Here is an 18,219-nt window from a genome sequence, read left to right as displayed (position 1 = left end):
CCTGGCATATAGCTGTGAGGTCAGTTCCCAATGCTCCTGCCCCCAAGTGGAGTGTCAGTATCCCTCATACGTATTCTGTTTTATGGCAACCCTGGCATATAGCTACAGGGTAATCTCCATAACTTCCAATACTGAGAGGATCCTGCTGACCACGCCAAATTAAGATGTCATGTCTTGTTAGGTTTTTGGACTTGGGAAATGCTGTAACTGTATCCTGGGAGACAACTGATTTGGTGTACAGTTTGTTTAATAGTTTCTAAGTAGCAGAATACCACAGAGTATTGCAAAAGCTATAAAGTTGTTTGCAGCAGCAAATTATAAGGTGCTTACAAATATCAGTCCTACAAAGGACTTGTTGAATTGTTCGATTGGTATTTGTTTTCTTTGCATTGCTATTAAAAAAAAAAAAAATCAAAGGATTAAATAGTGGTATCTCTTCTATTACATTAAAGCAAAACAACATGCTTTAAAAATCACCGCGTTGGTTCATTTAAATATTTCTTACTTACAAACTAGCCCTTATTAAAGTAAATAAATAAATAAATGGTTTGTGGTTCATGGAGCATTTCCAAGCCGTGCCAGTCACACCTGTAGAGAAATTTGTTTCTGACTGTACTGCACAGGATCTGAATGTCTGTGATACGTCATCTCACCCAGGCTGTCCAAGTGGGAACTCTTCAATTTAACTAACAATTTTTCAAATCTGTTGTATGAACAGGATTGATTTCTAACTACGATTGTTTCTTAGAGCCATTAAAACAATTAGGTGGCACAAAATAGATAAGAGTTTACTTAGCCTCTTTCCATGTTATGAAAAATAAGATAATAGTCTAATGTGTAACTATTAGTCTGAGTTAAGCTATCACAACAAATTTAGGATAAATCTGGAAAAGAACACAAGCCGCTGTTGTATTATTTTGTTGTGTTAAGTGTTTTTTGTTTTGGCTGATTAGAGATGCTTCTCTGCAGAGAAGGTGGATGAGGCCAGGCTCTTCTCAGTGATATGTAGCAACAGGACAAGGAGCAGTGGGCTAAAACTTGAACACAGGAAGCTGCATACAAACATGCACAATAACTTCTTTACAGTGAGAGTGACAGAGCAGTGGAGCAGGTTGCCTAGAGAGATTGTGGAGTTTCCTGTGGAGATATTCAAGACCTGTCTGGATGCCTACCTGTGCGACCTGTTGTAGGGAATCTGCTTTATCATGGAGACCGGACTTGATGATCTCTTGAGCTCCCTTACAGCCCCTGCAATTTGGTGATTCTTTGATTCTGTGGTGCCAAGAAGCTGATCCAGATCAGCTATGTGGCATCAGCAGGTCTCTTGGGCAGAAGCAGAATTTGACTGCAGCATGAGCTGAATTTCTATGAGAGAAGCATAATCAGGGCTGACCCTTTTGCTCTAGGAGCTCACCTACCTCTCAGGAACCTGCTGTGGGCTTCACAGTTTGAAGAGAGCACAAATTCAGTGACTTTTTTTGTGTCATTCTGATAGGATTGTAGGAGTTGGAAGGGACCTCCAGAGACCATCTAGTCCAACTCCCACTAAAGCAGGTTCCCTACAGTATATTGCACAGAAAGGTGTCCAAGTCTTGAGTACCTTAAGAGAAGCAGACTCCCAGTCTTCTCCGGGTATCCTGTTCCAGTGGTGTGCTACTCTCGCTGTAAAGTTTTTCCTCGTGTTTGTATGGAACTTATGATGTTCGTGTATGTTCCCTATGTCTCTTGTCCTGTCACTGGATGTGACCAGAAAAAGCGTGTCCCCATCCACTTGACTTCAGCTTCAGATATTTATAAGCATTGATAAGATCCACTCTCAGTCTTCTCCAGGCTGAGCAGTCCTAGGTCTCTCAGCTTTTCTTTAAACAGAGGATGTGTCAGGCCTCTAAACATCTTTGTAGCTGTCTGCTGGACTCTCTCTAGTAATTCCCTGTCTTTCTTCAACTAAGGAGCCCAGAACTGGACACAGTATTCCAGATGTGGCCTCACTGAGGCAGAGTAGAAGGGGTCACAGCTGATCACGCTGTTTTTAGTGCACCTCAGGATACCACTGGCCTTCTTGATTTATTTATTTTTTTGTGAAGGAGAAAGAATATTTTTTGTACTTAAGTACATTGAAGATTTTAGAGTACAGTTTGAATTAGAATGCCAGGAATACATTTAGAAAAATATGTAAAAAGTGACTGAGGACTAAGTACAGCTAGCTAAATGTAGAGAGATACCAGTAAAGTACTTGACAAATGTTAGGACTCATTTGAAAAGCAGTTGTATACAGAATGTGTAACATTTTTGAGGCCTTATGTAACCTGTTGCTAAGTCTTTAGAGCAGTCCAAATACCAATTGGTTTTTAAATTTAATGATTTCTTAGATCTCTGTGGTTTTGGTTCTGTTCTTCCAGTGCTCTGTGACAGTTCCAGGATTGAGGAGTTGAATTAGTTGACCTGATAAGATGCAAATTCCTCTATGATTGTCAGTGTTTACAAGTTTTACACAGCACTGCCTTGAATGTGATCTATATTAAGTACCTCATGGCATATTGAGGCCAAATCTGGGCCATGCTCTTGCGCTTTGATCTGTTTATGCCCACAGCTTTAGGCCAGAAGTGTGAAGCTGTTAACTTGGCTTGCCAGGGTCTGTCTTAATCCAGATCAATCCTCCTGCTACAGGGCTGGGGAGTTTCTCTCTGGAAGTCTTTGTGGTGGAGCTGGAATCCTCACATTTAAAATTCAGTGCAGGACTGTGTAGGATTACAGAGCTTTTCCCCTCTGTTCACGTTATCAAACAGATACCCAAACAAACAAAAAGCCCAACAAACTATTTGTAGTGGGGGAGGAAAAGGAATGTCGTTTGGAAAGTGTTAACCTCTGATTGCCAACACAAAACTAACTAAATAGGTTTGTTCTGTAGAAGGCATATTTCTCAGCAAGTGCCTGTCTGGCAGATCAGACCTTATATGTTATATGTGAATGTTTGAAGTCCCTATTAAGTTGGTTGCATGTACAGAAGAAATTCAGCAATGCAGTGGCTGAAGGAACCAGGACATTATGAGTGGTCTTGAAGTACAAATTGTTCTTAGTGCTTCCCTCCTGTCACTGTAAACTTGTTGGCTGGTTTGCCCTCCAGCCCCCATGTACATTTATTCATAAACTTGTTCATGAAAGTTCCTGCTGTCCTTTGTTCCAGCATGGAGGTGACTTACTGATGTTCTGAAAGAGGCTGATTTTTGTGTGGTCTTTTAAAAGCAGCATAGGAAAGTATCTGTGTCCCACATCTTTGTTCTTTGGATTTTTATATTAAAACAATATTTATAAAGAAGTCAGGTCATAGGGATCTTTTGGTGTAACATACACTCAGCTTTCAAGGCTCGTAGAAATTTTCTAGCTTCCTTCTGAGTATATGTGGGGAAGCTACACTGAAATCTGATATCTCAAGGAAAAACACGTATGTCATGAATGAATATGCAGCAAATGGTCAGCCCATTTTGCGAAAATCATTTTAGCTACTTGAGACGTAATAACCTTGATGATAGCTGATGGTTGTCTGGTACTAGAGCATACAGTGGAAATGCTAAGATCTTATTTGTTCCTGTTGTTTGCTCTTGTTTGTTCTTCCTCTCCAGGCCTGTTTTCTTGCCTTTTGTTTTGCCAGTACCATTATACTGTTATCTTTGCTGCTTGGGAAAGGCTTACTCAGCTTATTTGTGATGTTCAGTAGTACCCTGTGTGTTCAAATGGCATTTCTTCTGAGAGGCTTTGGAGGTTTCATCCTCAGGTTTCTCATGTTTTAGACAAAGTGCGTAGCTTAACAGATTGAATAAAACTTGTGGCAACCAATTTTGGTACACTTGTTGCCAAACTAATTATACATATCTGGATGAAATTAAAACAGGATGCTACACTAGTCCTGGAATATCTCAGTATTAAATTTTGAGATATTAATGTTCCACATCTGAGACCTGAGAATCAATTTGTCTTAACAAAACTGTCCTGCATAAGATCTGTACCTTCCGCAAAACTCAGAGATGTGATCTGTATTTTGTCAGGAAACACAGTGTATTCTACCTTTCCCAATAAAAGAAATAAAGTTTTATTACAGGAAAAACCTGTTGCAGTTCTGTTCTTATTCTTTGTTTAAGTATGTCAACAATATACATATGTATGTTTATTTTGGACAGGGTATTTGGAAAAGGAATGATTTGCTGAGCAGAACAGCACAAGATGACTTAGGATTCCTATTCTTCATGGAAGCCTGTCTGGATTCATATGCTTTTTTTTTCCTGTTGTCAAAATTGGTATGTAGTGACCGCATGTCTTAAGTTCCACTTAAGATTTAGGAAGCAAAATATTTAGGAAGCTTCTTGATAAAACTTGATAGTTTTATATTAATAACTAGTCAGAGATAGAAATGAAGATCATGTTTTCAATAATATTTTCAGCATTTAGCGTTCACTTAGCTCTCCAAGAGTATTCACTTCGCTGTTCAACATACAGATGGTTAATATGGCTTTTGAACTTGTGGGAAAAGCTGGGAATAGGAAAGAGTTTGGGACTAGAAATGAATCTAAAACTATTTAAGTCCTTTCATATGAGCTACAAATTGAGAACATGATTTTTCTCAAGAGAATATAAAATTATTAATTACGTTTTGCATGTTTGTGGTTTAGAATAGTAATAATGATTTGCATGGTTGGCATTTCTTTACAGTTAATGGCTCTCTGAACTAAGGATGGAAATAAATATCCTCAAGAGGTCATTCGGTTGTACTTAATGATTCCAAACAGAGGTGGCTTTTCCCTCACCATACTTCCCTTTAAAAATCACCGCAGTAGTAATTATAGAGTGGAAAAGAGGAAAACTTTCTAAATTAAACTAATGCTTCTTGTGAGTAGTTCTATGCGCCATCTACCTGTGCATTATAGTTGATTAGTTTCGATTTAGGACATGTAAATAGTTATTACAACTGAAAACTCTAGATCCTTTCAGGGGGTTCAGGTCAGTAAGAGAACACTGTCCCTACTGATTTGTGCTCTGATTCACACTTTGCACTGGCTTTTGTGGAAGGCATTCCACTGCAGTATGTCTGCGCTCATACTTAATGACATGAGAAACAGTGTTCAACTCGTCCTAAAATGGGGTTTTAGTTTTCCTTGTTCAATAATGGTGCATCACAGAACACATGCTCCAGTATTTTCTATGTATATATATATTTCTAATAAATAAATAAATAAATAAATAAGCCATTGACCCTCCTACTTGACTTTATTAATCTTCTCCTAATGTTTTACTTTTTTATGGTTGTCTTAATGATTTGTTTTTGCCACGTTTAACTTCAAAATGATAGGAGCTGTAAAAAGCTGCAGCGGGTTCCTTTTTGTGATTACGTGACACATTAACAAGAAATAGTTTACCAGGCACTGTCAGCTGTAAGTTTCTGGAGAAGGATGACTTCTGCATGCTGGATCAGATCTTGGTTCTGGGCAATACTGGAAAAAATGTTTACTTTTAGCAGATAAATTTAATAAATCATTAAACATTCTGGCAGCACATCGTAGCATGTTCTGATATACATCGAACATAACTCTGATTGTGATACTGTTTTTACAAGTAGAAAGTTTGCTATTTTGGCTATGTTGGAGTTACTGGTTTTGTCTGCTGTCTTTGCATGTAAGATACAATCCTTTGTTTCTGGTTGTGCATGCTACCCAGATTTTGAACAGAAATATATTTACCTTTTAGCTTCTAAAACTGTTAAAAACAGACACCATAGTTCTAGCAATAATTATATTTGATGAATGGAATTTGTGTGGTATTCAGCTTTAAGTGTGTACTTCATTGAAATAATTCTATTACGTTCTATAAAAAGAAAGTTGCGTATGAGTGAGAACCTTGCTTTAGAGGAAATGTGCATACCCAGTAATTTTTAGCACAGAAATGGAAAAAAGTGATTGTGTGAAGCTGTTCTGCATCTGAAAAGAATTGGTGAGGGTACATGGTCCAAAAGTGAGAATGCTGTGACAAAAAGATATCTGCCTCTTGCTTGAGTACTTTCATCATCAAAGAGCATACCTAAGTTACCAAAGCACGGCGATCTTGCCCAAGTTGTGCAGTTACCATTCAGCAATGACTCTGGCTTTAAAATTACAGGATCTGTCTTTTTCAAAAAGCAGGTGAGGACTGAAATGAAATGCCTGTGAAGTTGTGGTGTTGGTCCCTTTCTTTCATTTGGTATTTTCATCCTTACATGATTTTTGATATGTTGAGGGGGTAGGAAGAGGGATATGTGAGAAAGGAAAAGTGTGAGGTGTGTGTTGAATAACTGTGTGAATGCTGATGGCAGAAGCCCTGTGAATACAAAATATGTATGATGTGACTGCTACAGAAGAGATCCTTTTGAACTTGCTGTCTGAATGACTTTTATAAAGTGTGATATCCGAGAAAGAACATAACGAATTTGCTTGAAGTGGTCGCACAGCCTTTGCAGTCAGGTGAGGGAAGCAGTATTTTCACCTCTTCCAGATATAAAAATCTATACTAAGATTATGTGAGTTATCTCCTAAATTGCCTTCTGAACTCACGGAAGTTCTATGGTATCCACAGAATCCTGTGGCTAATATTGTCACTATTGTAGGATGATTGTTTCCTTTGGCTACTCCTACTTCTTATGAGACAGCAATCATTCATTTTTCCTATGTCACTAACCATTTTGTAATTATCCTGTGGTACATTTTTTCAGTCACTTCTGAATGGAGATCAGACAAAGCAGAATTGAAATGAAGATAAGTGGTGCCATGAATGTGTATTGTAGCAGGTAGTGTATCTAAATATATATTGTACATGGATAGCTCCTTCCTCCTTTTACTTGTGCCCAGTGTTGGTACCAAACAGAACATGCATAGATACTGTGAATAGGATTTGTGTTATTGAGTACAGGCATCTCAAATTAGTAACACAAATTCATCACAGTGTGCAGAGATGGAGGACAGTGATTGCTTTCTGTAGAAGTCTGCATCTCTCTTCTGACTAAAAACATCATGAAGACAGCCTGAAGTGATTACTGCTATTGTCCAGTCTGAATGAGAGGATTCCCACTTTGTCTTTCTGGCTGTGGTGATTTTTTTTTAAGACATAGAATACTTCTGGTTTCCAGCTTGTTCAGATGCCAGACTACTCTGTGAGTGCTTAATTTAATAGTCCAAGATAGAGAGGAGTTCTGTAAAGAGCTCCTGGGGAGCTCTCAACTCTTTTGCATTTTATTTGTCTGTAAAAACAGTGAATATTTGATAAATACATAAGACAGTGCCTGTAAATTCTAAAGGAACTGTTGCATTGTATCAGCATAACAGTGAAGGAGGGAGTTCAGCATAATGTCTGAGGGATGTACAGTTAAACATAACATAACATAAGGTTGTTGCAGGGGAGGGGGTTGCGGCAACTAAAGAAGAATTAGTTTCCTATACATTGATGTGAGTCAGTCACTGAGTGAAACACATTGAGAAATACTTTAATCCTGTGGATGAGTTACTTGATAATGAACAGCAGGTAAGGATGTTTTATCTCTTTCTTCCTGAGGCATTTTTTGCTGTTGACTGACTTGAAACAAGGGATTCTGTATTAAGTAGGGAAGCTCAGATGGGTTCACTTTTTCAGTGCCTAGCAAACAGGCAGATAGGCAATAGTGGTATTATGTAAGTTGTTTGGAAATATTACTAATGTTCCAGCTGTAGGTGATTTCTAAGCAAAATCAGGATGTTATGAGATTATTTAAATACTAGAGAATCTAAGTAATTACAGGCTTGGTAGTCTGACTTCAGTTCCAAGGAACGTTATGGAGCATATCATCTTAAATGTCATCATACAGGACAACAATAAGCAGCCAGCACGAGTTATGAAGAGCAGGTTCTGCATGGCTGCCCTGATCTCTTTCAATGACAAGATGGCCCACTTAGTAGATGATGAAAAAGCTGTAGATATTGTTTACCTGGAATTATAGTAAAGTACTTGGTACCATTTGCCACAGCATTCTCATGGAGAAACTGGCTGTTCTTATCTCGGACAAGTGCCTGGTTTGCAGGATGAAGGACTAGCTGGATGGCCGGACTCAGAGAGTCACAGTGATTAGAGTTCAGTTGGTGGCCAGTAGTGATGTCCAGTGCTCAGTAATGGGGCTAGTTTTGTTTAATATTTTTTTCAACAATCTTGAGGAGAGAATTGAGTGCATACTTATTAAGTTCACAGGTGATACTAAGTTAGGTGGTATTGTTGATATGCCAAGTTTTACCTTCAAGCAGAGGGATAGGCTAGATTGATGGGCTGAGTCTGTTTGCATGACATACAGTAAGACCAACTGGTGGGTCTTGCACTTGGGTCTTAACAACCCAATGGAGTGATACAGGCTTGGAGTAGAGTGGCTGGAAAGCTGGGAGTGCTGGCAGACAGCCAGCTGAACATGAGCCAGCAGTGTGTCCAGGTTGCCATAAGGGCCAATGGCATCCTGGCTTGCATCAGAAAAAGCATGATCAGCAGAACCAGGGAAGTGATTGCCCCCTTGTACATGGCACTGGTGAGACTATAACTCATGTACTGCATTCGGTTTAGGGCCCCTCACTACAAGAACTATGCTGAATTGCTAGAGCATTTGTAGAGAAGAGCCAGAAGAACGGTAAATGGACTAGAAAATAAGAGTTATGAGGAGCTGGTGAGGGAACTGAAGTTGTTTAATGTGGACATTAAGGAGATAAGGGAAGACCTCATTGCTCTCCACAACTACTGGGAAGGAGGTCACAGTAAGGAGACTGTTGATCTCTTTTTCTTTGGTGACTAATGGGTAGGACATGAGGGAATGATCTCATGTTGTCCCAGAGGATGATTAAATTTCACATAAGGAAGAATTTCTTCATGGAGAGAGTGGTCAAGCATAGGAACAGACTACCCAGGAAGTGAAGTAGTCCACATTCCTGGAGGTACTAAGGAGACCTGTGACATTAAGAGACATGATTTAGCAATAGGATTTGGTAGGTCAACTTGAAAGGTTGGACTTGGTCATCTTTGAAAGACTTTTCAATCTAAATAACTGATTCTATACTGATTTGAATTATTCACTCTTCGTCAGTAAAGTTTCTTTTGAACACAAAAGTTTTTCAGTCCTGGTTATCACAGAGAAAACCCTGATGAATTAGAGCATTGCACATTATTAGCAAGGCTACAGGAGCAGGATCTTTAAATAATAAGGACCAAATATTACTAGGCTCCTCTCGTGTGTGCTTAAGTAAAAGGCGTCAATCTAAAGTGTAACTATGTGTTAGGATTACTTTTGACATTAAGGAAAGCAAGTGGTCATTTGGTTCCCATTGATTTTAGAGAATCTTATTTGTTTTTTTTTTTCAATTCTTCTTTTTCAGATGGAAGTACAGACATGAATTTAAGATCTTCGATGCTTTCAGATGTTTAATTCAGATGTGGTAAATGACACAGAATAAGATACTGCCTGAACAAGCTGAAATGCCTTGAAGACCTTTGGTTCTGCTTTCATTCTTCCTGAAGCAATGGTTTTCTCAGCAATGTTGACACCAACCAATTCTGGGACCTCAAATGCTACTTCTGTTCTTTATGAAAATGCCTACACGAATTTTACCACTCCCCAGGTCTTACTTCGTAGTGGCACAACACAGCCACTGAGATATAGTTCAGGTGCTGTGCTCACCTCTGACAGAAGTACTTTTCTGGTAGCCACCACAGCTGTCCTGCCATCACAAGAAGTTTTCAGAAGCTTGAGTTTGCCACTCCAGATCATACTTTCTGCTGCTATGATATTTATCGTGTTGGTTTCTTTCCTTGGAAACTTTGTTGTATGCCTCATGGTCTACCAGAAGGCAGCTATGCGATCTGCAATTAACATTCTCCTAGCAAGCCTGGCTTTTGCAGACATGCTGCTGGCAGTGGTGAACATGCCTTTTGCGCTGATAACAATCATTACCACTCATTGGATTTTTGGGGATATCTTCTGCAGAGTCTCTGCCATGTTTTTTTGGCTTTTTGTCATAGAGGGGGTAGCAATTCTTCTTATCATTAGCATTGACCGATTTCTTATTATAGTTCAGAGGCAGGATAAACTGACACCTTACCGTGCAAAGATTCTCATTGTGATTTCTTGGGCAGCATCCTTTGTTGTTGCTTTTCCATTATCAGTAGGGAATCCTAATCTGCAGATACCCTCGAGAGCACCTCAGTGTGTTTTTGGCTACTCTACTAGCCCAGGCTACCAGGCATATGTGATAATTATATTGCTAATTTCTTTTTTTATTCCATTTCTGGTAATGCTGTATTCTTTTATGGGCATACTCAACACCGTCCGCCACAATGCAGTTCGTATCCATAGCCACCCTGACAGCATATGCCTCAGCCAGGCCAGCAAACTCGGTCTCATGAGCTTACAGAGACCTTTTCAGATGAACATTGATATGAGCTTTAAAACTCGTGCCTTCACAACCATCTTGATTTTGTTCCTCGTCTTCATAGTGTGTTGGGCGCCCTTCACCACTTACAGCCTTATTGCCACATTCAACAGCCACTTCTACTACAAGCACAACTTTTTTGAGATAAGCACTTGGCTCCTCTGGCTCTGCTACCTCAAGTCTGCACTGAACCCACTGATTTACTACTGGAGGATTAAGAAGTTTCATGATGCATGCTTAGACTTGATGCCTAAATACTTCAAGTTTTTGCCACAGCTACCTGGCCATACAAGGCGGCGCATTCGACCCAGTGCCATCTATGTGTGTGGAGAACATCGGTCAGTAGTGTAAAGCTGCGGTTGTATGACAGTGGTTGTTACTGTTCGGGATTCTTTGTTTTTGACTTTTTTGTTTTGTTCTATATGGCTCCTTCAGTGTGGCCATATCTTATAACTTGATACGATTTTCCAGTACTCTGTGCAATTTTGGGAGGAAAGACAGAAGGAACGTAATTGTTTATAGTTGGGTTTACTCCCAGAATACGACATAAAGAGAATAACAAATGTTACCTCTGGGATTCCATGGAAATCCATTCTTTTAAACAAAAGTTGCATTTGTAACATTTTGTCAGGCTTATGCTTACTAGGCCTGCAGTTGCATCGAATCGTAGGGATTTTTTATGCTGCTAAGATACAGTATATTTAGTTGGTGTAATGTTTCTGAAAAATGTTGCTGCTGTCTACCAATATATCGGAGCCAAAAAGTCTCATTAGGTAACTTCTATTTAATTTTAACAATATTTCAGGAGTTTCAATTGTGATGTTATAAAACAGATTTTTTTTGTTTTTAATATTTCCATTAATATTTTTGTGCACTTTAAAAAAAAAAAAGCTATATTTTCACTGGAATATTTTGTTCTGTATTGAAGGGGCATTATTGTTATTATTTGTTATATTGGTGGCTTTCAGTGAAAATCCCATGCAAGCTCTAGGAGGACAGTTTATGTTGTAGCTACAATTACAGTCACAGACCTGCTTTTTTTTCCTGACAACTGTTCAAAAGTAACAGCTGCTCAGTTCTTGGGGGAGCTGGGAGGAAAGAAGAGGAGAGAAAGGGGTGGAAATCTCATATCCTGAGGTTTAGGCTAACAGGAGATTTTGGGGAAAAAAAGGAGTTCATTTGTCTTTCATTCATTGTCTTTGGGGAAAAGGGATAGCTCTAGTTACTTCAGGTCATTATAAGCTATCCAAACCTAACGATGTGCTTGAAAAGCTATCAGGAATTGACTTTATGCTTACAGTTCGCACTGTGTTGACATAACACTGTTTCTGTGTGAAACTGGTACAGGGCTAGGTTTGCTCTGTGCGGCTGAAGTCGTGTTGTCAGGTTATGCAGATAGGGTTAGGGACAGCAGAAACCATACCTGAGGGTAGGACCTAGTCTATATAGAAGGGAAGAAAATCCTCAGTGCTTGTTTTCCAGTTTAAATATTGTACTGAAACCTAATAGTAATGAATAACTGTTGGCCAGCAAATTTTGCTAGGGCTAGAGTTAAATTCCTATTTTCCCATTGAGGATACATTATGTTGATTTTTTCTTTTTCCCCTTTCCCTCTGTAGTGCTTGCTGCCTCAGGAGTTTACTGTATCATTCTCATGCATTAAGCATTGGGTTCTCTCCCTGAAATGACAAACCTTGATTCTGATTTGTGTCAGACTGCCTTGGCACCTGCCTGGAAAGCAGGAAGACAAATGTTTTCCTTGATGATAGCAGTCTAGGCTCACACCTTTTTTTTAACCAATCAGCTGACTAAATATTTAATGAGAGGCAAGTACGATCAAGACTTAGATTTGGGCTGTGAAGAAAGATTTGCCAGTTGCTCTGAGCCTAGGAGTGGATGCTTGAAGAACTTTTGTGTTCTTGCACCTGAGGAGCAAGCAGCAATTTTATCTGTTGTTGCATAAGTATTGAACTAACCGGATGAACAAAATGCTCTGTATAGTGTGGATATCCAGGGACTTCTTGCTTCCAGAGGCCAGCTTAACATTTATTGCACGGGTTTTGTTTTCCTTCAGTCGAGAACTAATTTAACAGTGATCTCCATTCCCCTCATTGACAACCACTGGCAAAACTGGTGGCAGTTTTTACATTTCAAGAGAATAAAGGGAATCATTCTGAATTGTAGTTCTTTTTTTTCATTAAAAAAAATAATGATCCTGTTAATGCACTGCAAGTGGAGGTTGTGGACTGTAAAGGAATCCAGGCGGCGGTGATGTTATTGGTGTCTGCTTTGTATTTTTTGTCTGCTAACTAATGATACAGATTTTTCTGATCAAAATGATAGTACAGGATTTCCACTGTAAAACTGTAAAAGAATGTTTTATTATGTCTGCGTTACAGCTTTTATTTCTCAATTACATTTACATTGATAGCAAAAGTTTATGACCTGGGTTGTATGGATTTTCTGTTTCAGAGCTGCCATCCCTGTTATTTCTGTAAACAGCAAATTTTGTGCTTGATGCACAAGTGTAATACAGTGAGAGTATACACTGTCTAAGATAGCAGGGACAAGTATTTTTTGCTGTCTTCCAGAGCTTGTAATGTGAGGCTTGAATGAATGTTGTAAAATATAGTAGTTCAAGAACAAAATAGAATTGAGTAATACAGGAAAGTCAGTGGAAGGGCTTTCTTGAAGGAAAAGAGGAAGACATTGTGGTGAGATTTCATAATCTCTGATAAGTACTTGCTGTGAATTAGAAATTTCAAACATCAAAGGATGTTTATTTGTTTGAATGACCCACTATTTGTTTATTCCAACTGTACCAGGGTTTCTGCTCAGAGCTGGGTCTGCTGATATTTGAAGAAAAGGAAGCCTGATAGTGTAGCCTAAATTCAAATATGACTGAAGTGCTGATTCACACTTACTAGACTTTAGAGATGATCAGAGCACCCAGTAAACAGAAGGGTGTTCAAGAAAAGAAACAGCCTGGTAGAGAAGTATCCCCAGGGTAATTATGTTTACAGAATCTTTGGCCTATTGTGTCTAATGGTCTTCAGAGCAGTGCCTTGATAATTACAGCTAAAGTTCTAGGACCGAGTTAAACACCACTTAAACTGCTCAGTCTTATTGTCTGTGATCTCGCTAAGATAAGACCGATTTTGCTGGTGTCAGTAATGTTAAAACATGTATGTGTGTCACGGGTTGTGTGTTTGCATGATTGGGTCTGTTGAGGCATTTTGGTGGACTTGATCAAGAAGGGATTTTAAAAACTGGAATTGAAATTTCTTGATTCTACTGGGAAATTACAGCCTTCTTCTCCAACAGTGATACTTGTTACTGAACTCTGTTCTTACCTTACGTTTTTGGGAAAAATTGGTATGGAGGATTGAAATGAATGTATTTTCAGTTATGTTTCAGTTTAATTAATTCTGCCAAAGCATGCTGCTTACACAAGACTCATTTGTCGAAATCTGTTGCTAAAAGGATTCTTTTGTACTCAGCTGTGTATTTTTGACATTTGTTACTCATGTAAGAATATGTATATAGAGAAGAAAATCGTTTCGCCTCTTACTGCTTTCTGTTATTTACTTAATTTGTATGCCAAATGCTTTTATCTTTTAAATTTGGGCATATGCATAGACATCATCAGTGGTCTTTCTGTAACCAGTTGAGACTTTTAATGCTCAAACCATTTTCTCAGTACCCTCCTTTAAAGAGATTTTGAATTATTTTTTAAGTGAAAAATAAACATTAAGAGCACAAGTTTGTTGCGGTTGGAATGGTGAAGAATTTCTTAGGTCCATTTTTCTAGGAGCCACTACTTTGCCGTTATGAAATGGTTTGATCGCTTTTTTTTGGAGTAGTCATTTTCTGAGACAAAGAAACCTTGAATTACTGTTTGTAAAGAAGCTGTTAAATGGAATGGTGTTGTCTTTCCTGTACATACTACACGCATGAACATATCTGAGGGGGGAAAAAAAGGAAAAAAAACACAACAAGTATGAACATTCTCAAAAAAAAAAAAAAATGTGGCAAAAGTCTATTAAAGTGCTATAAATTTGTGCATTCACAGACTAAGCAAAAGTTGCCTTCAGTTTAATGCCCAGCTTCCTAGTTTCAAACACCTTGTTTTGTTTGTAAATTAAATCACAGTTTAAGCTTCCTTTTCTGAAATTCAGTTTAAAACAAAATGTTTGTTTGGTTTTTGGGTTTTTTTTTTTTGTTTTTTTTTTTTTGTATGTGTGTATAAAACAAAGTTACAGAATGTTCTCTTGTAAGAGTGGAGATGTCAATATATCCAAAATAATTGAAGTACTGTAGAGCAAAAGAGAAGCTGAAGATGTAAGAAGAAAATAACCTTCCAAAAGTTACTGCCTGAACTGGGTGTTCTACCATATAGCTCGAATGAAGTAATAAAAATTATCTTATTTTGCAATAAATGAAACGAACAGTGGTACTGCATGGCATGATTCATTTCAATACAAGACAGTGACCTTTATGATTCAAGTGCTGCATGTTAGTAGGTGATGGGTTATTCTTCAGTTTTAGTAGAATGAAAAACATTCAGCATCTTGTCTGTCTTGGGCAAAATTTCCCACTCATAAACCATCTAGAAGAAATTCTGCAAGACTAATTTCTCTTAGTGACAGTGTCAAGGCATATTCCTAAAGAACCCCTGCTTGGGAGGTGGATATTCCAGATGCTAAGGGAAGCATGTCCAACCTGCAGCCCAGCATGGCTGACAACGCAGCCTCCTCCAACCCCATGCCATCATGGTGGCGGCTCTTCCCAGTGGAGAGGCCCTGGGCATGCACCCATTGCTTAGCAGCTATCAAGCAGGCAGTGTGCTATTAACACTGTGTTGAATGAAACCAGGGCATGGGGAAGGCAGTGCTGACTCAAATGATGGCAAATGATTATATGCGCTTTGGTATGTTGGCAAAGCACTCTGAATGGCAAAAAAATATACAGCCATGCTTTCTGTTTTGGTAAAGGATTTTCAGACACCGTTTCCAGTTGATATAAATACATTACCTGCAGATTTTCAAATGGAATGTATAGAATTGCAATCAGGTATTCAGCTGAAAACTCTGATTGTGTCTGTTTACCAAACCTTCATAAAACCTTTCTTACCAGAGAAAAATGTCCATTGTAGGCTTAGAACATTTTTACCAACTATGGTTATAAGATTAAAGCTGTCAGGGAGGAGCTGTTACAGGAACACATACGCTGCAACAGAACTACAACAGTCTACAGCCAGCTCATCACTGGGTTTGTCCCTCTGTCATTTTTGAGTACATCAGGCACAGAACCCAACGGTGAGTATTTAACTGAACTAAAGTTCCTACTGCTTGCTCTTGAAAAAGGATGTGATCAAAGAAGACAATCAGAGCTCTGCTCTGATAGAAGGAGAAAAAGCCTAAAGTCAGTGACTGCGCTGAGTGTTGGAGGAAAATGTGACTTTAATAGGTGATAATTCTCAGGTGTCCCTTACAGGACTGATTTTTGTTTTTAAAGGGGAAGTTAGGGCTACTCTAAGCACAGAATGTGTCGTGTTACTTTGCTTTATTGTGCAGCAGTGAGTGCAGCTTGATATAAAACCACTAACAGTGCTGCAGATAAGTGGCATAGTATTCATAAATATCACAGTAGAACTTGTTCCTGTTTTATTAATCTGTGTAGACAACCAGCTATGCTGGTGTGTGGGAGCAGAACATAGCAATGGTGAGACATACTCCTTGTTTAATTGGTGCTCTGCCTTAAATAGATGACTGCAATTCATATCTCTGTGTTTGACCTGAAATTAAGTTAAGCTGGTTCATGGGTAGGAATTCCACTAACACTCTCCCTTCTATTGAGAGAAAAGTTCTAGTAAAATAAATAGCAATAATTTCTCCAGGAGTGAATTAATCCTATCTCCAAAGGGGCTGTAATCACTGCTATGATACACATCAATATCTTCCTTAGATTTAAGGAACCTAGGCCCCGTGTCAAAGACAAAGGGGAGATGCTGCTGTCTGAGAGTAGTGCATAAATAGCTGGAATGGCAGGAGAGCCGCTGTGGCTGTACAAGAAGATCTCAGTACTGGAACAATTTAAGTCCTGCTGTTCTTTGTGGTGTCAATGCTGTCACTCTGAAGAAGTCATTTCTGTCAAAGAAAATGGCTTGTGTTCTGTCCTCTCTTGTCTGATACTTAAGTGGTGGGAGAAGTAATTTAGAATTTGTTTCCTTGGACTTAGATGTCCCTTCCTACAGTCTGTAAACTGCAGTATATCCTAGAGGGCTTGGGAGATAGTGACAGTGCCTCCCTGCCTTTCTCAGTGCAAATTTAGTCTTTCTATTTGCAGTGGGACAGCTTTTCCAGGAAGGAGTGGGAATATCCTTTCTGTTCTTGTTCCACATTAAGTAAGAATCCACTGACTTTTTAATTAATTTATTTATTTTTTTGCTGTAGAATGAGCTCTGCTCATTGTCTCCGCTGTAGAATGAGCTCTGAAAGTGCCTGTGGATGGAGTTTCTCAAGTGATATATGTAACGTAAAGTCTACTTTGTCAGTCCTAGTGCTCTCAGGACAGACACTGCACTGTTTGCTACTTCCGCGCATGTGCAGAGGCAGATGGATATTTTGGGGTTGATCTGTGTTACTTTATCTATCTGTAGCAGAGACTCCAGTAATCACTTGAGACACCTTTGCAGTTAGTGAAGATGAGTGGATGCTTTTAGCTGTGATTTCTAAAAGCTACTTTGGAAGTTTATCTTAGAGTAAGAGCAACTGAGCCTGGAAATGCTGGAGGCTCTCCATTGACTCTGAAGGAAACCTATTCATATAGAGGTATATGTTCACAGTTGGTCACATGAATCTTGCCCAAAAGCATTTAAGGAATGTAAATGTGGGAAGCTTGGGCACCCATGAACTTTAGGGCAAAATGCAGATGAATGCAGCTTTAAATCTTGAATTTAGATTTTGAGATTCTGAATCTACCTTTTCTTTTTTGATTGATACATACAATATGTTCTATATATTCTAATACATTCCATTTCTGGTGATAACTGCACTGTAATGAAAATTGTGCATTTTAGAACTTAAGGCTAACTTTCTGCAGTGCTCCTTTTTAGACCACAGGTGTGAGACATCAGCAGTTCTCTAAGGGGGGGAAGAAAAAATCAAAAAGCATTTTATATTTGGTATTTCTTAGGAGATGTTTGCATTAGGACAATACTCACGTAGCCTGTGCAGGAGGCCAGGCTGTATGACCACAGTAATTCTTTCTGACTTCATCAGTGTCAGAAGCTGATTTCACTTACATAAAACTTTGCTTTATTAGTGCCATTGTCAAAGCAAGCTTAGCAATTGCTAGGAAGAAACTTAATATAATTTAAGGGCTACAAAGAAGTGGCCCTTTCAAGAGAGTTGCTAACCTTTGTAATTCATCTTAGGTTGACATTGGTGGTACTTGATTCTGGAAGGTTAGCTTTTCTAATCAACTTCCTCATGGGAATTCATTATTTAAAAACCTGTGACTAATGAAAGATGTTTTGTTCTTTTGAAGTTCAAGTTGATTTCCATGAAGGTTACTATTACTAAGCAACAGATTCTGTTGAGCGTCTCTTGAGGGACTGAAGCTACAGTACGTACAGAAGTAAAGCAAAACACAATGAAACAATAACCCAGGTAGAGTGGCTGCATTCCCAGGAGTTTCTTTGAAAGCTGCTGTTTGACCAGTGGAAGAACTTCCACTGGAGTTAAAGACATCATAAGCTCTATCA

General features: G+C 38.8%; 1 protein-coding gene across 5 annotated transcripts in view; it reads left to right on the top strand.

The window, feature by feature from the left end:
- Positions 1 to 15,036, top strand: part of GPR63 (G protein-coupled receptor 63) — a 29,366-nt gene extending 14,330 nt beyond the window's left edge. For 2 of the 5 annotated variants that reach the window (XM_072331764.1, XM_072331765.1), the window contains exons 2-4: positions 4,176 to 4,292; positions 6,734 to 6,808; positions 9,399 to 15,036. In XM_072331764.1, the coding sequence (XP_072187865.1) occupies positions 9,543 to 10,802 (1,260 nt within the window). In that variant the 5' untranslated portion in view covers positions 4,176 to 4,292; positions 6,734 to 6,808; positions 9,399 to 9,542 and the 3' untranslated portion in view covers positions 10,803 to 15,036. The remainder of the gene's footprint in view (positions 1 to 4,175; positions 4,293 to 6,733; positions 6,809 to 9,398) is intronic. The other 3 variants (XM_072331766.1, XM_072331767.1, XM_072331763.1) reach the window with 3 other exon arrangements.
- Positions 15,037 to 18,219: the final 3,183 nt, after the last annotated feature.

Source organism: Excalfactoria chinensis, chromosome 3 (assembly GCF_039878825.1).
Source record: "Excalfactoria chinensis isolate bCotChi1 chromosome 3, bCotChi1.hap2, whole genome shotgun sequence".
Classification (NCBI taxonomy): Eukaryota; Metazoa; Chordata; class Aves; order Galliformes; family Phasianidae; genus Excalfactoria; species Excalfactoria chinensis.
The sequence above is the reverse complement of the archived record's forward strand: the minus strand, read 5'-3'. Positions and strand labels throughout refer to the sequence as shown.